The sequence below is a fragment of the Geotrypetes seraphini genome, chromosome 8, assembly GCF_902459505.1.
Source record: "Geotrypetes seraphini chromosome 8, aGeoSer1.1, whole genome shotgun sequence".
Classification (NCBI taxonomy): Eukaryota; Metazoa; Chordata; class Amphibia; order Gymnophiona; family Dermophiidae; genus Geotrypetes; species Geotrypetes seraphini.
In genome coordinates this window covers 102,266,185-102,291,721 of record NC_047091.1, presented here as the reverse complement: position 1 = coordinate 102,291,721, position 25,537 = coordinate 102,266,185, and the positions used below count along the sequence as shown (strand labels likewise).

Sequence of the window (25,537 nt, the reverse complement as noted above, 5' to 3'; positions counted from 1 at the left end):
TACATTACAGTGTTTCATCTCCGAGAAACAAGTCTTCTAAGACAGTTTTGTGACTGCTTGTGTAATTCATTCTTAAATCAGAGCTGTGTTTCTTTTTTTTTTTTTTTTAACTTTCTTTATTAATTTGTATAATATATAACAAATTACAGATATATAGATTTAAGGTATACAAAGACAAAAGAAAACCTTTACATGAGGAAAAATATATATCTTTAAATCATATACTAGTCCACATTATAGAAGTTGATATGTACCCTAAGAGGCTTAAAGGGGAAAGATCAAACAAAGATGCAAAGAAAATACTTTGGAGCAGAACAATTCTTCTAATTCACTTATCTTCAACTTTTTCTTAAACCACCTCATTAGTTGACAATATCACAGGTTTGTCTTTAAGAAACAATTCTAACTGGAAAGGGTTCACAAATGTGAACCTATTCCCATAGGAAATTAAACATTTACAGGGAAATTTAAGGCAGAACGTAGCTCCCACAGCTAGAGCTGTATTTAATTTTTACAATTTATTGATGTTGAATAGACTTAACCATGGACTTGTATAAGTAACATATTTTTCCCATCCCTCAGTAATGGAGATATACAGTTGGACTGTCTTGGTAGTATACAAGATAAAATCACAGTCTGTGCTACAGATGATTCCTATCAGAAAGCAAGAGAGAGCATGGCACAGGCTGAGGAGGAGACACGCAGCCGTGGTGCCATTGTCATTAAACCTGGTGGAAGATACACAGGTAAGGAACAAACTATTCTAATACCAAGACCAATAAATGAGATCAGTTCTTTGTGGTGATGCTATTTGGGATTAAAGATTAGGTAGTTTAATCTGATAGCATACCTGAGAGAAAAGCCAGAGAGGCCTCTACGACGGGGAGAACAATCCAGATACAAGAGTCGCGAAGAAAAGATGTCAACCATCCAGCAGTGGGCAATTCAAAGCAAACTTAATTTTGTCAGCAGCATAGACTCAACAATGATAGTGTTTCGGCAATTCTGCCTTTGTTTTTTCACTTGTGACATTATCATGCACTGTTACCAGGGGATTTTCTTCCTTCAGTTTCTCTAAAACTCTTAAAAGAGGCAGAATTTCCAAAACACTGTCAGTGTCAAGTCTATGCTGCTGACAAAATAAAGTTTGCTTTGGATTGCCCACTGCTGTATGGTTGACATCTTTTTCTCACGACTCTTGTATCTGGATTAATCTGATATCATACCATCTATAGTGTAGGACATACAGTATATTTAACATTAATTCTTTGAATAAATAAGGCAGATAGGAAATTTTATTTTTTGTATTGGCATTAGAAATGAAATGTTTAATACTGATGGCCATAATATCCATGAATAGAAGGTTGACTTCTATAGATTTCCAGTGGTCCTGTGTTTTGGAAGGTTGTCTTTGACTGTGGCTTCAGGAAAGTGGATTTTAACTTAATGCAGCAGCTCTTCAGTTAACTACTGGGGTGATGAAGGATGCCATGACTCTGTAGAAACCAGTCCTATTCAAGAACATATACACTATAGATTTACTTCTTTGCTAGTTTTTGGTTTAATGCAGGGGTGTCCAACCTGCGGCCCAAGGGCCGCATGCGGCCCCATGAAGTATTTTTTGTGGCCCCGGTCAAGGGTGATGCAGTGTTTTCCGATGCTGCCCCCGGGTGTTTACTGTCTTGCTGGCTCCCTCCTCTGTCTTGCTGTAGCGTTTGCACATTTGTGCGGCCCCAGAAACATTTTTTTCAGCCAATGTGGCCCAGGGAAGCCAAAAGGTTGGATACCCCTGGTTTAATGCTTTGTATTTTGTGGCTAGGGAGTGACAAGACACAAAATGCCTGATGGAATATGATGTTCCTGTGGAGTTCATAGCAGCTGATTATATTCCTCTGAACAGTTGGATCAATTTCAGTTAAATATGTCAACTTGAGACTAATCATCTTGGTGAGGAGTGACTAGTGGAGAGAAGAGCATAGAGAGGGGGTGGGTGGAAGAGGATAAGTGGTAGGAAGAGGAAAAGATAATTCTGCCAACTAGATCCTGATTTGCAGGTCAAGGTTGATTGACCTGAGTTTACCCTGTTGCATTCCCTAAGAAAAGCAAGACTTAAGTCCTAGTATGCACTGGGTAAACCCAGGACCGAATCAGCCCTGCCTGTATCTGGATTCATTTGGCAGCCTTAGGAAAAAGTGGTTAGAAAGCTTAAGCAGGGGGAAGGAGTGGCGTGCTGAAAAGTTCTCAGCCCAACCAAGAAGGGAATGATATGGCTGCACATATTCACTCCTAAGTTCAACACACTTGGCACATCTTGTCTGAAGTTTCTTTAGCCCTTCCAAAAAAATACTTACTGCTCCACTGCTGCAATCACCTCTGAATCACTCGAAAATTGTCACCCTTTCAAACAGAAAATAGTCAGATGGAGCAAGATCTGGTGAGTAGAGAGGATGGTCTATGCACTGAAACCCCAGCTGTGTCAAAACATCCATCATTTTGCCAGCCTTGTGAGCAAGTTCATTATCTTGCAAAAAGAGAACTCCTTTTTTCAGCTTCCATCTCCTTTTTTTTCTTTTAATGCCTCGATTTCTCAATGCCAGACACGGAGGCAACACATGAGAAGGGACATCAACTAGACAAAGTTACTTTTTCACAAAAGGAAACCCCTGATCCAAAGATTCAATACTGTACAGGGGCCTGGGAAAAATGCATTTGGTCAGACCATTATATTGGCAAGTTCGACCTACGCTGGCAAAAGAAGCCATCTCAACCTAAATACAGAAACAAAAACAATTACCAGTCGTGGTATTATAAACCCAACTGAATTCTGGGGTCATTACGAATTACAGCCCAAAACTGAGGAAATACAGGACTTCCCAACAAGATGGGGAAAGTTCAGTAAGGAAGTACTAGATGACTAGACCAGTTGGCACCATACCAAACGTACAAAAAGAAAGAAAGAGTATTAAATGAGTGATATGATTCAGAACTATTAGTTTGCAAATAGGAACTAAAAGTTGGAGAGAATCTGGAAAAAAGCAAACAAAGAAAAAGACAAGACAAACTGGAAACAAAAAATGAAAAAAATACAAAACTGATCAAAGAAAAACGCTCAAAACACTACGCACAGAAAATAGGTACATCAAAAATAAATAGTAAAGAGCCGTTTAAACTGGTAAAAACAATAACAGATACTACTCAGGTCCTGAAAAAGGAAATTGAGAGCATTCCATCTGCTCAAACCCTAGTCAATTTATTTAAAAATAAAATTACTGACCTTAGAGCAACAATACCTTCGCCCATAACCAACAGAATTCTATTTTGGACCCCACGAACAGGAGTCCAGAGCAGACATGCTCTGGGACCACTTCGAATATCCAAACTGGCATCAATTTTTAACTTTGTTCAATAAATACACCAAGTCAAACTGCTTATTGGACGAATGTTCCTCTAAGATCATGAAAGTTGTTCCATCCGACTTCAAAAAGGAGCTATTTACTTGGTTAACAACTACTCTTACTAGTGGGATATTGAATGAGGAAATGGGTCACATACTGATCACACCTATCCCCAAAGATCAGAACAACTCAATAGCTCTGAAATTCAATTATAGGCCCATAGCGAGCATCCCCCTATTCACTAAACTACAGGAAGGATTGATCAACTTGGAACTAGTGAATTACTTAGACAAATTTAACATTCTTAGCGAACATCAATCAGGATTTAGAAAAGGTTACAGCACTGAAACAGTTTTATAGCTTCTATCCTTAATCACTTGCATGGTCTCTTCAGCAGAGGCACTAGTGCTCTGATTTTACAACTAGATCTTAGAGTGCTTTCAATCTAGTTGACCACAAAATAATGCTACTATACCTAGACGCAATGGGGCTTTCAGGAACAGTTAAGAACTGGTTCCAGGACTTCCTAACAAATAGATCATACCGAGTGGTCAGCGATGGGAACTACTCTAGCTCATGGAAAAACCCCTTGGGGGTTCCCCAAGGCTCCCCACTATCGCCCACACTTTTCAACATTTACATTTCATCCTTAGGTCATCTGTTACAAAAGTTAAACTTAAACTATTACATATATGCAGATGATATTTCTATCTTAATTCCCTTAAATAGCATAACAAATGAAATTCTAGATCACATCTCTCATATAATGACCGAAATTGAACAATGGACAATCGACTTCAAACTAAAACTAAATACAGAAAAGACAAGTCTTCCTGGCAAGCCCAAAGGACAAAATTACCAGAACATCGCTACATCTAAATGGCCATGAATACCCAATTTCAAAAACTATAAAAATACTGGGAATCACACTAGGCACATATCTAACCATGGTTGACCACACGAACATAGTGGTGAAGAAATGCCTCTGTACACTATGGAAACTAAGGACCATTAAAAAATACTTTGACACTACTGGTGCAGTCTCTGGTCCTATCAATACTGGACTACTGCAATATCGTTTATTTAGGTATCCCAAAGAAAACAATACGAAAATTAAGAATAGTACAAAACACAGCAGTTCACTTGATCTTTGGATTGAAGAAAAACGACCATGTTAGTCCCTACTACAGAAGGTTACACTGGTTGCTAATGGAGGCGCGAATAATGTTCAAGTTCGCCTGTATTTGTTTCAAGTAGGTCTGGGGTCTAGCGCCTTCCTATCTTCTACCACACTTTGTTCTACACAACCCCACACAGTCAACCAGAAACAGTAACATATTTACATACCCAAGGATCACCGGCTGCAAATACAAATCCTTTCTGGACAGGTCTTTCATGTTTCAAGCAAGCAAAAAGCAATCCTGGCTGGGTAATTACATCAATGGAGCCAGGCTGACCTTTTGGAGAGTAATTAAAACCGTACTGTTTGACAGATTCATATCCTAAACAGAAGCCTCACTAAACTTATAAATTTATATTTTCCTTCTGTCTATTTCTTGAGTAAAATGTTGTTTCTCACTTTTTGCATTCTGTAATTCGCTGATTGCCCAGCTTTATTCCCTGGGTTGCATACTTGAGATTCATATTTTCCTCTTATCTATTTCTTGTGTAATAAGTTGTACCCTCACTTCTTGCATTCTGTAATTCGCTGATTGTCCAGCCCTCTTCTATGTGAACCGCCTAGAAGTCATCTGACTATGACGGTATAGAAGAATAAAGTTATTATTATATTTAACGGCACAGCAAGTTACAGTAGTATTCTGCATTAACTGTTTGACCCCTTGGAAGATAGTCATTACCCCTTCCTGATCCCAAAACACTGTGGCCATGACCTTTCCAGCTGACTTTTGGGTCTTGAATTTTCTTGGCACCATTGCATGGACTGTTGTTTGCCTTTGGATCATAGTGATGTAGCCATGTTTCATCAACAGTAACTAGTTCAGTAAAGTTGGCACCAGTTTGCTGAAAATGCTACAAAATCATCTTGGAAGTATTCACTCGACGTTTCTCATCAGCATCCAAACATTTGGGCACCCACTTAGCTGACTGCTTCTGCATACCCAGCTGCTCATGAATTAAACACCCAACATGTTCCCTGGATATCTGTAGTGTCTTAGCAATTGTCTTAGCTGATATTCGCCAATCTGCCAAAATCATGTCATGGACACACCATTTGAGCCCTCCCAGACCTGTCTATATCTTCGGTTGCAATCTCCATGCTGAAAGTTTGCATACCACTTCTTCACTGGTTATTTGTCAGTCAATGTTTGCATCATAAATTCATGGATTTCCTTTGGCGTTTTCTTCTGCAGGAATAGGAGCTTCATGACGGTTTGAAGTTCCACACTCTTTGTTGACATGGCTCAATCAATGATCTGAAACAAGGTGAAATTATAGCATTACAATTCTGCAAAATTGGCACTTTGCAAAATAAAATAAGCTCTTTTCAACTACAGTGGGAAAATAATGCTCAGAATTTAGGAAATTGGTTGGGCTGAGAATTATTCAGTACCCCTCGTATCATGTGAAAGCTGCGGTGTGAGGAATATTCTTACTTTCAGAATCCTAAATGATGAACACCTTTTACTGTACATCGTTCCTTATACAACACCACATGATCTGGTGGACTACCTTGGATGGAAAAGCAAATTCTGGGTATTAAGCCCAGCTCATACTATCAGCTAAGCACTTGAAGAGATGTAAGATTAGTTATAAGGAAGGAAATAAATTTCCTGTACACCAGATGATTGCTTTTCTGTGCAGTTCCTTTCTTGATTTTAATGATAGTCATGTTCCTTGTGTTGATGCATAACTGTAAGTGAGCATACATAAACAGATTTAGAATTAATGTTTAGGAAGTGTAAATAAGACAGATACATCTAGAAAAAAATTCCTATAAAGAAGTTAAGAGTATATTTCTAAAAGATAAAGTAAGATGGAGAAAAGGTTCAAAATCTCTATTACCTAAACATGTTAATGAATCTACTCAACTTGTCAGAAACCAGGGGTTTCTCTAGGTGAAGTGTTGGGTATTAAATTGTAAAACTTGTTTTTTTAGCTTAATTTAGTTGAACTTTAGAAATATTTGTTGGTTTCTCATTGCAGTCTGAATTCAGACATGTATTCCACCATACATATAGACACCAGAAGGTAGCTAATGGAATGTGCCTCAGATTGTATGTATGAAGGGTGTGGGACAGGGAGAGATGTGAATTTGCACTATGGATAACTTTGTAGCTATGTATATGAAATAGACAAACACTCAAGGCGATTTATGTATGGCTTGGTAGCTGCACAGTGGCATTGGTTGACTCCTAACCTTAAATTTCTTTTGATTACATGCAATAGAGGGAAAATAGTATCTAGAGGCCCCTAAAATTTCCATTGTTGCTTGGTAACAGCTTTGTTCTAAGCTTAGCAGTGGATGGGCAGGGGAGGAAGAGCAAGCCTGCATTGCCATGGTAAAGACTTAGGGTTACCAGATGTCTGTGAAAACTCAGATATGTCCTCTTTTTAGAGGTCTGTCTGGGTGTCTGGACAGATTTTCAAAATCTGGCAAAATCTGGGTTTTGGAAGGCCCCAAGCTTGGGGTTGTGTCTGGAGGGCCTCTGAGCATTCCCGGATGCGACACAATGTCGCATGTATGCTTGGAGGCCTTCCAGACATGACCCGAGTTCAAGGAAGAAGAAAGGTAGGAAGGTTTGTGTAGGGGCAGGGCTGGGAGCTGAATGGGGTGGGGCTGGGGGCAGAACGAGACAGTGCCATGTGTCCTTTTTTTTTTTTTTCTTCAACAAATCTGGTAACCCTATAAATACTGGAGGATCAGATGAATTCTGTTTGGTAAGACTGTGAGGCACAAGTTAACCTTTCCGAATCAAGGAGGAAAGGTCATTTTTTTCCCCTCTTAAACTGAGAATTGTTTTGTCTCACAGAAAAATAAATTAATTCAACTTGGTAACTATTCATATAATTTTGTGGACTGCAAGAAATTCAACTTTCAGTGTTGCAAATTTGGTAGATTTGTGTAAAATCTAAAATTAGTTTATATGCACTGGATGCAGGTAGGTGAGTTCACATTTGGCCAAGACACATTGACATCTTAGAGGCTAATATTCAATGGGACTTATCTGGATAAGAATGGCTCCTATCTGGGTACATCTGCTGATCGGGTCTATACCTGGATTTTCAGTGGCATTATTTGGTTGCCACCACTAAACCTTGGCCAGACTACTTGTGGAATACTTTTCTCAGGGAGGTTTATTTAGCAGGGGACAAGCTGAGCATACTTCAGCCTTATAAATGGTGTCGCAGCACATCTGGCTTGCCTCCAGTCTTCTCTCACTGGGGAACAGTGGACATACATCACCACACTTATCACCTTTTTCTCTTCCAGACTATGCATTTCTGATTCATTAGAAGAACAGTTTCCTTTATTTATTCCCGCCAATCCTTCATCAAGATCAGGGCACCATGATTCTAATATTACCTCTGGCCTTGCCAGATTCTCTTCCTACAGCTCTCAACTAAGAAACTGGAGATTCTAACTGTTTCCAACACTTCTCACTCACAGCCAAGGATTTCTTCTTCATCCAAACCCCCCAAATATTAGCACTAGCAGGGTGGTTTCTTTCTCTGAGCAAGTAAATTCTTTTTGCCTTTCCACTGCAGAATATGTGTCATACAGTAGAAGTGTCTAGGAAACCATCTACTCGGTGCTATTTTTAAATGCTTTGTACTTTTGGATAAGCGTTTAATCAAAACTTAAATAAACTATGAAACTAAAGAATGCAAACACCTGCCCATTACCATCAATACTAGATTACCTCCTCCATCTCTCAAATTCTGGTCTAAAGATCAATTCAGTTAGAGTTCATCTTAGGACTATCTGTGCGTTTCACTCACTTTTGAATAAGAAACCTTTTTGTGTTCATCCCTTGATAGTTCCATTCATAAAGGCCTTTTTCATACAAAACCACCTATCAAACCTACACCTGTGGTTTGGAATATTAATGTGGTTTTATATTCTTATGATGCCTCCCTTTGAACCTCTTGATCTTTGAGACTTCTCATTTGGAAGGTCATTTCCTTATCGCTCTCACATCTGCTCGCTATATGAGTGAGCTTCAAGCTTTTGTTTCAGATCTTCCTTACATAAGATTATATCATGACAGAGTAGTCCACAAAACACAGCCCAGATTCCTTCCTAAAGTAGTCTCGGAATTCCATCTCAACCAGTCCATAGTTTTGTCTGTTTTCTTTCCTAAACCTTATTCCCATTCTGGAGAAACTACGCTTCACACCTTAGACTGCAAGCTTGCTCTGGCATACTGCTTGGACTGGACTAAGCCTTATAGGAAGACCTCCGAGCTCTTTGTGACTTTTGACTGAGTTCTGTTTCCAAGAGAACCATCTCCACTTGGCTAGCAGCCTGTATTTCCTTCACATATTCTCAAGCTGGGCTGACCCTGCCAGGCCATCTAACAGCCTACAATGTACAGGCTACGGCAGCCTCAGTAGCTCATTTGTGCTCTACATTATTAAAGAATCACAATCCTATTAGGCACTCTATAATATCAATCCACTCAAAGGTTTTTCAAGGGGAATCTCAGAATGCCACTTGTCCGCTGTTGATTCCTGCAGTATAGTGTGGCAGCACTCGTCACTGGATCACCCAAATGTGTTCTCTGTTCTATTCTTATCTCTTTTTTTTCTCTCTTTTTTGTATTCTTCACACTGCTTCTACTTCTAATTTTTCATACTGTTTCTGTGCTCTTTAATAAATAAATAAATATACTAATAACATCTTCAGTCATTTCCAGGATCTCAATTCATTGGATTTTTTATCTCTTCCATATGTTTATTTCAATACATTATCATTCTTTCTAATTCATTTTCAAGTAGTATACTGAAAATTTCTTATCCCCTAGATAACTTAGCTTGTTAGTGCAATGTCGCTGTTACACTACGCCCCACCAATGTGTCTTCCTCAGGACGGGGGAAGTGCCTCAACTACAACAAAGCAAACACAGCAACATAAGATTTAATGGAAGGGGAATATCAATGAATTAATTATCAGCATTATAGCATTCCCTTTAATTACTCACCAACTACATTTCATTCATTCGCTTTCTCGCGCTGCTTACAATAGGTCATCCAAGTATGGCCGCAGCATTCAGTTACTGCATGATATTCACCCCCCTGATGACAGGATACCCAATCACGCACTACTCTTCAGGCAAAGTCTTCAAAGAACTTTATCAGTCATCACAATCCACACATCAGGTAGCTTCTTCAAAGAACTTTATCAGTCATCACAATCCACACATCAGGTAGCTTCTTCAAAGAATTTTATCAAACATCACAATCAGTGTTCCCTCTAAGCGGGCGGGTGTTGTGAGCAAACTTTTTTCACTGTGAGCTAAAAATATCGGGCGCCAGCAAGTTATGAGCCAAATAAATATGTTGTCAAAGTTGCTGATACATGAGGACGAGGTATTCAAAGGAATTTTAGGCCTACACGCTAAATTAAATAACGTTAAATAATATTTTTAAGAACACAGAAATTGTAGGGATGAAATGATATCTTAATAAATGTTTTACAACAAATGTAGTTATGTCTGTTACATCCATATGTGTAAACTGTAAATTAAAAACAGTCCAGAAGACAATACGTTTGATGCTTTCAATTTCTAGACCAGTGTTTTTCAACCTTTTTTGGGCAAAGGCACACTTGTTTCATGAAAAAAATCACGAGGCACACCACCATTAGAAAATGTTAAAAAATTTAACTCTCTGCCTATATTGACTATATATAAAGTAATTCTCTTGAATAGGAATCAAATAAACACAAAGAAAGTATTTTATAATTACTTTATTATGAAATAAAAATTATAAAATACTTTATTCAGTGCGAAACCTGGGCCTGTTTGGCTGAACACAAAGCTGATATTCTGGCTGGAATGGAAGAAAGACACACACGTAGCTCTTCGTCAACAGCTCTCAGTCTCTCTCTGTATTTGGTTTTTATAGCATACAAAAATAGACAAATATACCCTCCATCCTTTTTATTAAACCACAATAGCAGTTTTTAGCGCAGGGAGCTGCGCTGAATGCCCAGCACTGCTCTTGACGCTCATAGGCTCCCTGCGCTAAAAACCACTATTGCGGTTTAGTAAAAGGGGACCATATTGTAAAATATAGACAGCAGATATAAATTCAGAACTGTGCATAGTAAGTGAAGGGAAGTTTTCATCTCTGGGAATTTACCCAGTTAACTATTAAGTTATTTGGGCAAATTCCTTTGAAAACTGTGGTAATACTGCCTCCACTTTGCTAAATTTAAAATAAAATCATTTTTCCTACCTTGTCTGGTGATTTCTGGTTGCACTTTCTTCTTCTGACTGTGCATCCAATCTTTCTTCCCTTCTATCAGCCTGTATGCTTTCTCTCCTCCACACCTCATTCCCTCCCCCAACTTTTTCTTCCTCTCTCCCTGACCTTTCTTTCTTTTTTTCTGTTTCTCTTCTTTCCTTCTGTTTCCCTGCCTGCCCCCTTTCTTTCTTTCTCCCAGCCTCCTGTCCAGCAGTAACTCTCTTCCCTTCCTCCCCTCCCAGCAGCATCTCTCCGTCTCCCTCTCCAGTAGCAGCTGTCCCTTTTTTTTTCCTTGCCCAGCAGCTTCCCAGATTCCTTTCCCTCCTCCCCTCCCAGAAGCATCTCTCCGTCTCCTTCTCCCTCTCCAGTAGCAGCTGTCCCTTTTTTTCCTAGCCCAGCAGCTTCCCAGATTCCTTTCCCTCCTCCCCTCCCAGAAGCATCTCTCCGTCTCCTTCTCCCTCTCCAGTAGCAGCTGTCCCTTTTTTTCCTAGCCCAGCAGCTTCCCAGATTCCTTTCCCTCCTCCCCTCCCAGAAGCATCTCTCCTTCTTCTCCTTATCCAGTAGCAGCTGTCCCTTTTTTTCCTTGCCCAGCAGCTTCCCAGATTCCTTTCCCTCCTCCCCTCCCAGATGCATCTCTCCTTCTCCTTCTCCCTCTCCAGTAGCAGCTGTCCCTTTTTTTTCCTGGCCCAGCAGCTTCCCAGATTCCTTTCCCTCCTCCCCTCCCAGAAGCATCTCTCCTTCTCCCTTTCCAGTAGCAGCTGTCCCTTTTTTTCCCCTGCCCAGCAGCTTCCCAGACTGATAGTGGTTTTCTCCCCTCCCAGCAGCTCTTCTTACTTCCCAGCGCAGCGATTCACGAAGGCAGCCTCGGGTCCTTTGTTGTGTCGCGCCGCCTCTGAGGAAAGAGGAAGTTGCATCATCAGAGGCAGCCGCGACTCAGCAAAAGCCCCGAGGCTGCCTTCGTGAATCGCTGCGCTGGGAAGTAAAGGAGAGCTGCAGAGAGGAGAGAAAGCCACTGTCGGAGGCTCCCCAAGATCTCTCCGGCCCAGCGCACGCTTCCGATGCTGATCTTGCAGAAGTTCAAATGAGTCAATCTTGCCGGTCCTGCGCTGTGACGAGAAACTTGTGCGCTGCGACCTAATATTTTGTGCGCCAGCGCACGCCAGCGCAGCTTAGCGGGAACACTGATCACAATCCACATCTACCATATCCTCCTATACTTATTTAGCTAGAGTTAACCAATCGCTGGTTTCATTCAATTCTGAAGGCTGCATAGTTTGTAATTCATGCATCCAATGGGAGCTCTCTTAAATTTAGCATCCGAATGAGGTTTCCTCCTTCCCACCCTACCTCCACCATGTCTAACACCCGCCATTTAAGATCTTTCATTGAATGTTTAAATAACTTCCAATGGCGTACTAGAGGGGCAGTCTTATTCTAGGTATGGACCTGTGACTTACGTTCTTTTAATCTCACTTTTATAGGGCGAATGGTCCGCCCCACATACAATTTAGGACAGGGACATTGGCTGACATATATTACATGAGATGAACCACATGTTGTCACATGTTTTGCTCTATATAGTTTACCTGTCTCTGGATGGGTCCAACTCTCCCCTTCCATGGTATAGGGGCACCATTGACAGTTATGACATGCCCTGTGATAACCTGGCTGGGGCGCCCCTCTTTCTTTTCTGTTTAGGAATTCTCCCAAATTTCTAGCTCTTCTATACGCACATAAAGGAGCCTCACATATTGCGGGGTTGATCAATTGGACTACATGCCAATGATTACGTATTATGTGGTTAATTCTGGTGGCAAGGAGGGAGTAAGATTGTACAAATATCAACTGTTGGTCCTCCTCTTGCTTTTGTTGTTATTGTAACAGCAAAGAGCGCTGTGCAAACTTAGCTCTTAAGTATGCATGATGCATACATGACTTAAGAGCTAAGTTTGCATAGTGTTCTTTGCTGTTATAATATCAACAAGAGCAAGAGGAGGACCAACAGGATACTAATACTAACTCAGTATACTATTACAGAAAAAGAACGCAAGAGGCTACAACTGCTACAAACACAGCTTCTAGACTAATTCTCAAAAGGAATAGAAACGAGAGGGTAAGTCCCACTATTAGAACAACTGCAGTGGGTGCTGATGAAAAAGAGAATCCAGTTCAGAATAGCCTACATGGTTCACAAAGCGATCTAAGGAGAAAATTCAGAGGGACTAATATTCGATATGAAAGTCCCACACTCCTTAAATTCACGCACTTTGCAACGTTACAAACTATCCTTCCCATCACCTCAGCAAGTACAACGGAATAAGATATTTGAGGCTACCTTTGAATACCAGTGACCTCTCATTTGGAATGAACTGCCAACACATGTAAGACAACCCACCCACCTACCTTGAATTCAAGAAGAAACCTAAAGACGTATCTCTTCTCTTTATAGCCACCATTTTGTCCTTCACCCCTCCTTCTAAAACCAACTCTCCTAACAAAAAACTTGATCTAACTTTTATTGTAAACCACATAGATTCCTTGCAATAAGACACTGTATTGTATTATATTTAATCCTTTGTAAACTGCCTTGATATCTTTTGATAATTTGACCATATAGCAAATGTTTGAGTGAGTACATAAAGCTATCTTTATCATGATTACCTGTCCAAGTACCTCTCTGAATATTGTTTGGACCTGAATATTTAGTTTATGGTCTATGACAGGGGTGGGCAACTCCAATCCTCGAGGGCCGGAATCCAGTCGGGTTTTCAGGATTTCCCCAATGAATATGCTTGAGATCTATTTGCATGCACTGCTTTCAATGTATATTCATTGGGGAAATCCTGAAAACCCGACTGGATTCCAGCCCTTGAGGACCGAAGTTGCTCACCCCTGGTCTATGATCTTTCTTTATAGTCTGCTTTGTACAAAGTACATACATATTAAAATTAAAAGCCAAAAAAATACAAAAACATACAAATAATCATATAAACACACACAAAAAATACAATACAAAATACAACATGACCATACTTATAAAATCTCATTACACTATTCCCCATCAATTGGCCTCTGGTCAAAATACTTCACCATACCATATTGCACAAAATAATTAAAGTTGCCTTCCCCCCCCCCCCTTTCTTTAGCACTCATATTTCATTTCACAAAACAAATGCTGTTTTAATAAGCGTTTGAACATACTTTAGACCCCTTTGCTGTCATATGTAACCTGGAAGTTTATTCCATTCCGCCGAACCTACACATGAAAAGACCCCAACTCTCATGGTCTGTTGTCTGAAATATTTTCTTGTTGGTATGCCTAAATCGCCATTTCTAGCAGAACATATCTTCAGAAGAGAAATCTAAAATGAAATTGCCTTTGACAGATATCACGGAGCCAGCTTGTGAATCCCTAAATAGGTTAGCAGCAGCAATTTTTATCTAACTCAGTCTGTACTCCATCTTGAGCCAATATAACCTAATATATAAAGTTGATATATGCTCACACTTTGACAACCTAAACAATGTGCGAATAATAGAATTTTGTGTAACCTGCAATGCGTTCAGCATAGTTAAAGGGATACCTAACAGCACAATATTGCAATAGTCAAGGCTTGATAATACCATGAGAGAGAGAGTGATAAAGACTACTCAAAAGTCTCAAAGTAGATTTTCTTTATCAACATTTATACATGTGTTTTTAAAAGACAATTGAGAGTCAATAACAACTCCCAAATGACAAGTCTCTGGGTGTATAAGTGTTGGCATATATTCAAATAACCTATCTGCCAATATGTGAGCCAATATTTTAGTGTCTATAGCTGCCACATAAGGTAGCATCCTTCCAAGGTTTTGGTAATAGCGTAATTCCCGCTAGCCTCATTTAAAGGGTAAGTGCTCTCTATCTTTTAGAGAATTAAATAATTGCACCAACAAGGGAGCCACAATAGCAGAAAATTTATTGTAAAACAACCCGGTAAACTCATCTAGCCCTGGGGATTTTCCCGGCTGCAACCAACGAATGATATGCAGCATCTCCTCCACAGTTATATCCCTATCGATCCCCTGAGAATCCTGTCCCGACATGGACTTTACACCCAAATCCTACAAATAGTGATTAATGTCTTCCTCCGACCCTGCCCTTCAGGGGTATACAGCTCCTGATAAAATTCCCAAAATCTTTTGAATACCTGCCTTATCATACAGAGTAGAACCATCAGTGACCTTAATAGACATAATGTTAGCCTGGGTTTGCTGCAGCCGGACTCTATGGGCTAGTAACTTACCCGCCCGATTCCCTGATTCATAATATTTAAGATGAAGTTTCTCCAAGTTAAATTTGATAAACTCATCCTCTAGCTTCCCCAAAGCCATATGCATTTCTTGGAGCTATAACCGAACCTGGGCTCCACCTTGCCCCCTCATATGTTGTTCCTCCGACTTAAGCAAAGTATATGTATGTATATGTTCCGCCACTTATTTCTGTCAAATGGGATGATCAGTGACACTCAGAAAAGCACACAGACAATATAAAGCATAAACAATATATATTATACATATATAAAAATTAAATATAAAATAGCATCACCTTGACCCCATATAACGACCATCTTCACAATTGGGAATCCTTGCAATAGATAGATGGGTGGACCAAAGGACTGTCCCTTTAGACGTGGATTCTCCCTCCAGACGTCATGGATTCTCAGGTTAGAGGCAAGTCCCGTCTTTTATATAGGGTGAAATGCTGGAAAAGCTGCTGGTCTTTTGTTCCTTGTTTTGACAACACCTAGGTCAAGGAGGTGTTGTGGAAACCTTTGATGTTTGGACAACATTCCGGTCCCATTTGGCGTTACTGTCCTTTCGATGTTATTAAGGAGGTGTTTGCAGAGACTGGTTTACCATCTGTCTTCACTATCCCTTTGATGCTATCCGGGCGACACGCAGGCAAAGGAAGTCAGAACATTCAGATAAACAAGGAGGTGTTGCAGTTTACTGTCCTTTTGATGCGGTTTGGGCAACTCCCAGGTCAAAAAAGGTCAAGATAGCAGATACTTGTTGTGGAAACCTTTGATGTTGCCTTGGCAACACCCAGAACAGATAAGCAGACTTGAGGAGACATATCGGTAGTATGCAGAGTTTCAGTTACCCCCCTGGCCATCTGCATAACAGTCCACCCCTGGATCCTTAAGTCTGTACCTCCGAATAAAAAGTCATCCAAATAAAGGGATAGAGTGTCCGTTTGTATTCACAATAGGTAAACCCACAATTAAGAAATGTTAACATAAGGATAGTTAAACAAAAATATAGAGTAAGGAATGAAGAAACACCTTTTGTGCCGTAGCCCTCCCTCTAGTAAAAGCATCCCACCAAGGGGGTGCAGTGGTAGCTTCAATGTGATCTGATTGCTATATTTTGCATGGCTTTCTTTATAGATGGCAATAAAATACATCGGCAAAAGAAAAATTAATATTTACATTTGATATAAACATATTGAAAAGGGAGCTTGAATAGCAGGAATCACAAGTTTAACAGTACTGCTAGCAACAAAGACATTTTTATGTGATATTTCTTGTATAAATGTATAACCTTGCGGTGGAATGGTTCATTGGCAAAAATTGTAAAGAACATAGTTCATAGAATGACACGTTTGTTTTATTTTGTTCATCCATTTGTTGCCCATGATAAAGGGGAAACCCTAATTGGGGTCCCAATGTTAAAGGCATCACCGTAAAAGGACACATTGTTGCATTTCAAAAGTAAACCATTTTCTATCTAAGGGTACAGAATGTGATGTGGTTTTAAATCAATGAGATACAGCATTTGGCACCCATTCACCTTCCCATCTAAATACATCTGCTACTCTGGAGCCAAAATATGCTTGTTTGCCAGCCAGTATTTCAGAAACAATAGTATTTGCTATACCTCAGATTCTACATTTAGGTAAAATGAAAAAATTAATTTTCCATTCATAAATTATTTCCTTATATTCTAAACCTGGTATTCTTGCATTCCCTAATATTTCTTGCTAATTAGGCATTTTACTTGAAATTATCACGTATAGGGAATCATGGAAATTAATAATCTTATTAATATTATATTTGTGCTCTTACTCATGGCTTACATACATTTAGGGTAGCTTCATATTCACCATCGATCACTGCAGTTATCTGGTATCCCGTTTTTCTTAGCAGCTTTGGTTAGGGTCTGGCTATGCTCCAGTTTCAATAGGCTTGCTATGCCACTCACATGCCTTCACTCACGTAAGATTCACATGCACCACCCCCAGAGATCAGCCCTAATGTGAAGTGGCAGGATATAGGCTCACTTCTATTCCCAAGTCGGTGCCACATAATAGCGTCATGGCACGGCACTGTATGTCTGGTTGCGTGTCATCATCTTCTTGATCTGGTGAAATTTTCTCTTAACCCAGCATGTTAGCCAAATCATCAGAATAAGAGAGCAGAGCTGACCAATTTTATCACAAAAGGATGAAAGTCTATATGGAATAACATTTCCCAGTACGTGATTTTCCAAGGAAAATATTTCATCATGACTGTTTAGCTTCAATGCTTTAGTTACAATAAACACCCCTAGTGGTAAAAGAGAAGATAAGAGAAAAAGGAGAAAAACCACTTTATGTACAGAAGGTGATAACATGTGACACAATACTTGTGTGTAAGGTAGTATTTGTGTGAGATGAGAGAAACAACACTAATGCACTTAAAGGTATTCTGTAGGACATTCAGAAAATACACCTTTTTATGTTCTGGACATAATTATTATGTCATTTAAGAGAGACCATACGCACCTACAGAATGTGATAACATTTGTCACAATACTTGTGTGTAAGGTAGTATTTGTGTGAGATAAGAGAAACAACACTAATGCACTTAAAGGTATTCTGTAGGACATTCAGAAAATACACCTTTTTATGTTCTGGACATAATTATTATGTCATTTAAGAGAGACCATACACACGTACAGAATGTAATACCAAAATAACTTGTGTCAGAGATGTGCACTGCACTGTTTATACCTGGTAAGTTAAATAAAGAGAGACCATTTTTTATTTTATTTAGCAAATATCAAATACCAATGAACACCATTTTACCAGGTATAAAGCTTTCTAATTTTTTCTCTTCAGATATCCTTTTATAATATAACCCCTAACTAAATTATCATTGGGCTGTATGAGCCATAGCATAAAATCATTGTGAGCATGGTTTTCATAAGAAACTTTCTTGTAGGTGGGGGAATCTTTTTTTTTTTTTTTTTGGAAAGGGATATGGTACCATTTGGACTAATAGAAGGGGTGGAATAAACTCTGGAAATGGCCAATGTGCAATGTTGGGGTACAAACAAAACAAAACTGCAGATCTGTACAAGACGTAGGCGAATTTTTATTAATGACAAAAAATGATATGCAAAAAATAATAATATGCAAACCCTTTTACCAATTACCAATCAAGGGACCCGACACGGTCCGTGTTTCGGACACACCTTCGTCAGGGGTCCATGGTAAAAGTAGAGGGAGAAAACAAAAAAATCACAGAAATACTGTATAATGGTAACTCAAAGATAAAGCGACGTCTCAATCCGTCACTGTAAAAAGCCGTCAAAAGGAGATAGTTGGGGTACCCCATAAGCTAAAACAGACAACACATAACAGAAACAGACAAACACAGAGCTCCGGCATGCTTTCTTCCATCGGTAATGATTCAGGGTTGAATTTAATCTGTAAATAAGCACACTATTAATCAAAAGAGTCATAAACAAATTTGGTATCCATTGGATTCCCACTATCAGGTCACAGTGCTGGAAGTATTTTAAATATAGCACAGTGAAATTGGTTCTCCTGACCATGTTTGGATACTAAGCTTCTAAAAGAAAGAGAGATAGAAACTTAAGTTCTTGCTGGTCTCCTTTCTTTCTTCTTCCATTTCAAAGCTCTGTCACACAATTATAAGAGAATGCAAGCAGGGACTTTTTCATCTATAAAACATACAAGAGAAGTTTACGTGCAGGTACAGTGGTTCACAATGTTAGTGTTTGAGGTAAAAGACACATTTGTAAAATCACTTGGAGTGCAACTTCCTTATACTATCTAACAAAACTTTATACTTTATAAAGGTCACTTAGCAATATTTCTACTTTTTTATTGTCCAACCTACCCCATATGTTACCCCAGATGTGAAATATGTTGCCTCCAGAATCAAAAAAGGCCCAAGTCTGTTTTTTACTTTGGGGAGAAGGGAAGTTTAAAATTTTCTGTTTAACGTTCTCTATCACCTCTCGGCATCCTTTTGCCCACTTTCTGCTGTAATCTTGTGATAGAAAGTGGGACTATGTAAGTATTTTTGTGGTAGTCTGGTATATGTATATTGCATCCCTTGCCAAGTGAATGCAAATTGTTCTGGACATTGCTCCACTATAGGAATAGTAAAAATGCATTGGTTCATGTTTACAATTTTTGTGGAGATCGGTACTACTATTGGTTTCCCCACCACTACTGATCTCATAGGAATGTCTGGCAATTTACCAAAACTATAGATTCCATCGGAAAGCTGTAATGTTAACCCTTTTTGGATATCTAGCCCTATTATATTTTAAGGAATCCCATAGATTAATACAGTATATTCCCAAATTGTAATTGTCCAATTTTAAAATTTGTAATATTTTTTTTTTTCTTCCTGCTTGTATAATTTTCCCCCCAATCCTGATATTTATATTCCTCCACCCCAGTGTCCACTACAGCTTGTACCTTTTGCTCCCCCGATTTCTACTAAATATTTATCTCTACCTGCGGACGCTGTCCTAATTTGGTCCAGGCAAACACTGAGGCTCGGCATTATTGATCCTCCCAACATTTCCACCCTTTTAAATCAGGATAAAGAATGGAAGCAGTTTCCTCAGGGGGAGCCATTGGCACCAAAATATCCTCCCTCTCTCCTTTGTCCATTTGTGCTTGGGACATAGATTTCTTTCCCAGTCCTCTACTTTTGTACATTTCCCATAATGTCCTTGTATTTTTCCCATCTATTTCTTCCCCCTTTACACCATTAATTTCAAAAACATATTCCTCCGAGACACCCGATTAGCCCTGTTTGAATTGGATTGTCCTTTTCTCTTTTTATCAAAAGTATTTTGAGGTCCCCAGTCCCCCCAATCTCCTAACTGTCGGACCGCTTCTAAGGCTTCCAAAATAGTCCTGTCTATTTGATTGATCAACAAAGTTATCATTACCGGTTTGTATGCCGGTGCAGCATACTTAATAATTTTATTTCTCATGGACACAGTAAAAGGTAATGACATATATATGTCAGTGTGACCTATTACTAAGGCTACCTTCATAGTCTCCTCCTTAATTTTCATTCGAGCATCTTTTAATGTATACCAAATTTTATCATTTGAGGGCCAATCAGATTCAAGTGGATATCGCTTCGTGACACCCCTACTAATTATCTCTAATAAAGACCATTGGGCATTATTTGCAGGATAAGGATCCTCCCGTAACGCATTTTGTACTGCTACTTCTTGACTAATTTGAACAAATTTAGGGGCATCTGTGGCATCCCACATAATCCCTGCTGCGCCCATCTCCTGCACCCGAATTACCCATTGTATTAGTGGTTCCCCAGGCTGCAGTGTAAAGCGTGCCATCGTATCCATGATTTCATGTGGAGTAACATACCCCATAAAATTATTTCTAGTTAGATTTTCTCCTGTTTGTAGACTTCCCTGTAATCTTTGTCTCCTCACAGGCTCTGCTTCTAAACTTTCTGCCTGTTCTCCTTCAACACATATATCCTCCTCACTGTTATTATAATTTGAATCCCAAATATCCCCATCCCGTTTGTTTGGATCCGGCAGATGATAAATTAAGATTTTAACTTTTCTGTAACTCACTTTCCGCCTCCGTTTCTTATATTTATATTGTGCGCACTTTTCTGTTACATTTTGATAGGTGTCTACCTTATCCATTAACAACTTATTCAGACATTGTAGCATTTTAATGGCATGCTGTTGATTACACCTTTTCTTTCCCAGCTCTCCCAATGTCAATTGTAATTCCTGTTTAGCTTCATGCAAATTTCTTCCTTGTCTAGAAATTCCTTCTTGCTCTTCTCCTTTTGAGATTTTCACCTTTTGTAAGGAGGCACATAATTCATGTGGATCCCCACTTCCAAAAGTACAGGATTCACATAATCCTGCTTCTACAGACCACTCAGTGGCTATTATTTTACCTATTCTGTCATTCCAATCTGAAACGGAGGGATTGGGAGCCTGCTCCTCAACCCCTTGTTTTCTCTGGTGCTTTTTTGACCACATTGATCAACCCCACTTCTGGTACCAATTTGTTCCGCCACTTATTTCTGTCAAATGGGATGATCAGTGACACTCAGAAAAGCACACAGACAATATAAAGCATAAACAATAACACTTTATTATACATATATAAAAATTAAATATAAAATAGCATCACCTTGACCCCATATAACGACCATCTTCACAATTGGGAATCCTTGCAATAGATAGATGGGTGGACCAAAGGACTGTCCCTTTAGACGTGGATTCTCTCTCCAGACGTCATGGATTCTCAGGTTAGAGGCAAGTCCCGTCTTTTATATAGGGTGAAAAGCTGGAAAAGCTGCTGGTCTTTTGTTCCTTGTTTTGACAACACCTAGGTCAAGGAGGTGTTGTGGAAACCTTTGATGTTGTTTGGACAACATTCCGGTCCCATTTGGCGTTACTGTCCTTTTGATGTTATTAAGGAGGTGTTTGCAGAGACTGGTTTACCATCTGTCTTCACTATCCCTTTGATGCTATCCGGGTGACACGTAGGCAAAGGAAGTCAGAACATTCAGATAAACAAGGAGGTGTTGCAGTTACTGTCCTTTTGATGCGGTTTGGGCAACTCCCAGGTCAAAAAAGGTCAAGATAGCAGATACTTGTTGTGGAAACCTTTGATGTTGCCTTGGCAACACCCAGATCAGATAAGCAGACTTGAGGAGACATATCAGTAGTATGCAGAGTTTCAGTTACCCCCCTGGCCATCTGCATAACAGTATATATATGTGTATGTGTATATATATATATGTGTATATATATATATATGTGTATATATATATGTGTATATATATATGTCTAGGTCTAGGTCCACATGTCTAAGCCCGTTACATTATATATGGTTCACTGATAAATGAGGCATAGTGAAACACTTGAGTAGAACAAGCAATCATAAACTCTCCATTGTAAACACAGATTTATCCAAGTAAAGCAAAAAGCCTCAGATCCTTTTCTCTATGCATACATACATATAGGTTAAGCAGGATCGTTTACATTCCCACAGCAAAGTTAAAGGAGATTAAAATGTTTGCTTAATTTTGGCCCCTGGAAGCCCTTCCCTGTATGCTCACTTCATTTTCATCCCATTTTAGTTAAGAAGGTTCAAGTGCGTAAACCAGCCCCTGGAGTCCCAGATGCTGTTCCTTCACGGAAGCGGCCAACACCAGTCAACCTTGCCAGTGCAATAAAGAAGAACAACAGTGGCATCTCTCAGCGACCCTTCAAAGACAGGATTGTGCACCTGTTGGCACTGAAGCCTTACAAGAAGCCTGAACTCATCCTGAGGTTACAGAAAGATGGACTCTCCCAGCAAGACAAAGACACCCTGGACATTCATCTTCAACAGGTCTGTGCCAGGGTATATAGCTGTGGTGCTTTCAACATAAGGCCAAATAGCTTCTTAAACTTGTTTTTTTATCTATATGATACCTTCTTTTGTTAAGAACAAATCCTAAGTAGACAAACAATGTGCTTGTGTTGTAAAGATTTTTCTGGGAAAAGATAGGGACACAGAAAGGGATGTGATAGACTTGGGGTGTAAGATAGACTTGGAAAGAGAATTATTAAATGGACAGGAGATTCTGGCAAGAGTTTAGAGAAGACAGAAAAAAGCAAAAAACGGATAATGAGACCAACACGATTAGAAAAATATATCCAGACAAAGGTAAAAAAAGCAATTCTGTTTTGTATTTTGTGATTGCAGTATGTCAGTTTTGGAACGTCCTTCTGCCAGAGCTGATGAGCGTTTGGGGGATCTTGGTTAAAATTCGTTTGACATGAAATGTGTATAGGAGGGGGGGTACTTGGCTTGAAGTTGAAGTTGAGAAACACTACGCTAGCATTGGTGACTATTATTTGATAAAGTACAAAGGCAAAAGATAAACTGCTGTGAAAGCTTACAAGCAGTCATACTCTATGGCCGGCAGATGTAAGTTCCCTTATGAGCGACTCTCAGTGTGTTTGAATATGTTTTATGAGTATTTGAGTATTTGCTATATTTTTGGGAGAGACTATATGTTATTGTTAGTATCCTTAGGAGGGACAGAAGTAACTGGGTAGACTAAGTGCACTGATTGGTCTCTTCTGCCACCACCAATTGTGTTGAAATTTTCCATTGCACTAGCAGTGATCACTGTAGCATTGCAATCAGGTCCACCTGCCTAGCATCTTGGTAAATTTGTGTTGCCTGTTCTTGTAAATTTGACTAGATATTGTTGGTAGTTAATGTAGACCCTGTAGTTACTACAGGGAAAATTAAAAAACCATGTTGCATAACTTAGGCCCTCTTTTACTAAGGTGTGCTAACCAATTAGCGCGCACTAAACGCTAACGCGTCTATAGACTAACATGCACGCGTTAGTGTTTAGGGCATGCTAATTCGATTAGCGCACCTTAGTAAAAGAGGGCCTTAAATCTTATTGTTTTGATATGATTTGATATTGAATTAAATTTTGGTGCTTATTTTAAAATAAGCATCAAAATTTAATTCAGATTTTAGCATGAACATATTAATTTTTTTCCAAAGCTGTCACAGGGCCTAATATTCCTTGCCAGTTTCATTTTAAGGGAAGACACTGGGAAGTTGAGAGGGCGACATTCCTATCTGACTATGGCGGTATAGAAGAATAAAGTTGTTGTTATTATTATTATTATTATTATTATTATTAATCCTTCCAATGGAACATTGCTCAATATGAGCACTCTGAGACCTAGATGTCCTGGGTATCAGGTGAAAATCCCAATGTATCTCTTTGGATATAGATGTGAATTCCTGTTGTGGAAATGGGGAATATAAGTTCGGCGGCTTAATATTCAAGTCCTTGCCCTGCCAGGATCTGCCCTGCCCTGTTCTTCGTACATACTCTGCTGCTGGAATCACAGGAGCAAGTTTTCCACACTACTGCCCCGCTGCTAACCTGGTCGGTCGCTGCCTTGAGTTCCGGCTTCAGCCGCTGAGCAGTACTGAATGGGAGCGCGCTTTAGCGCTGCTGGTCAGTGCTAAGTGGCTTCCTGAATGGCTCCTGCAAATTTTAGTGACAGAGGAGGTATGATGGGCAGGGAAGGGGGGACAGACAGGGTGCAGAGCCTGGCAGCCCGGCAGAGGCCTGCAATAAGTCTGGGAGGGGGGGCAGATGTGCGCTGGATGCTGGCCTGAATATGAACCGGGACCCCCATTTTTTTGGCCCAAAATTCTGGTTTATATTCAGTACATCTATTATTTTAGGCCTGCCCTCAGTGTCGCCCAAAAAAGTGCACAGATCATGCCCTTTTTCCAGAAGCACTTTCAATTTTAGACATGTTTTTTTAAATCAGGATTTAGATGTTTATGCATTATTAACTAAATGCCAGTTAGTCAATCATTAAAAAAAAACAAAAAAAACATTTATATATAAATGTCATAATATGAACATATCAAATGAAAAAAGAGGCACTAGAGATGTCAAGACCAACCTGCAGTTACAAATGCTTTATTAATAGTTAGTACCAAAGTTCAATGGTGAATCCTTAAAGTGCTAAACATATGTGTCCCGACTAGATGCAGGTTTCGGCAACACCGTCGCCTTCCTCAGGGGACAATTATAAACTAAAAAATATAACAAATTGACATTTAAAAATAATACTCAAGTATCTTCCAACTAGCAGAAGGGCCCTCCAAGAAATCATTCTGCCTAAGTGAGTACATATCTTTGCTGCTGGCTAAGTTTGAGCTCGTGCACATTGCACACAGCAAGTTGGTTCATATTGCTGCCTTGCCTGTTTTTCATGTTTCCTGTTTATTAATTGTTCTCGTATATGTTGCAGAGCAGGACAGAATAATGTTATGTTTGCGGGGAAATTCCCGTGTCCCCTTCTGTGTATTCTTTGTTCTAGTGATGTTCGATTGCTTTTGGACTCAATTGTAGGGGGCTCTGTGTTACTTTGCTAAGTAGGAGGAGCAGAAAACAATGTTTGTGCTATTTGCAAGACCTGGTTCATGGGTACAGATTGAACACCTACTCTACAGACTCCTCGGTGGATTAACAAAAAGTAGATCTCTTATATCTTCCATAAAAATCAAGCAAAGAATTCTGTCTCTCTCCACTATAGCCTTGTTCTCCTTAAGTGCCCTTCTTGCTTGTTAAAGATCTAACAGTGCCACACATTCCCTCAGAGGCTTTCTGCTTCTGATTTACCTAAAAAAGTTGTTACTATGCATTTTTGCCTCTTTGGCAAAATTTCTCTTCAAATTCTCTTTTAGCCTTCGTTATCAAAGCTTTGCATTTAATTTGCTAGTGTTTGTTTCTTCTTTTCTTCATATGAATCCTCTTTCCATTTTTTTTTAAGGTCTTTTGGTTCTAATAGCCTCTTTCACTTCAACTTTCAAC

At 39.5% G+C, this 25,537-nt stretch overlaps 1 protein-coding gene across 1 annotated transcript in view; it reads left to right on the top strand.

The window, feature by feature from the left end:
- The window catches only part of ELL (elongation factor for RNA polymerase II), a 176,845-nt gene that overhangs the window by 98,288 nt on the left and 53,020 nt on the right, over window positions 1-25,537 (top strand). Inside the window, 2 exon segments of the mRNA XM_033954987.1 lie at window positions 583-746; window positions 22,265-22,518. Of these exon segments, the coding sequence (XP_033810878.1) occupies window positions 583-746; window positions 22,265-22,518 (418 nt within the window).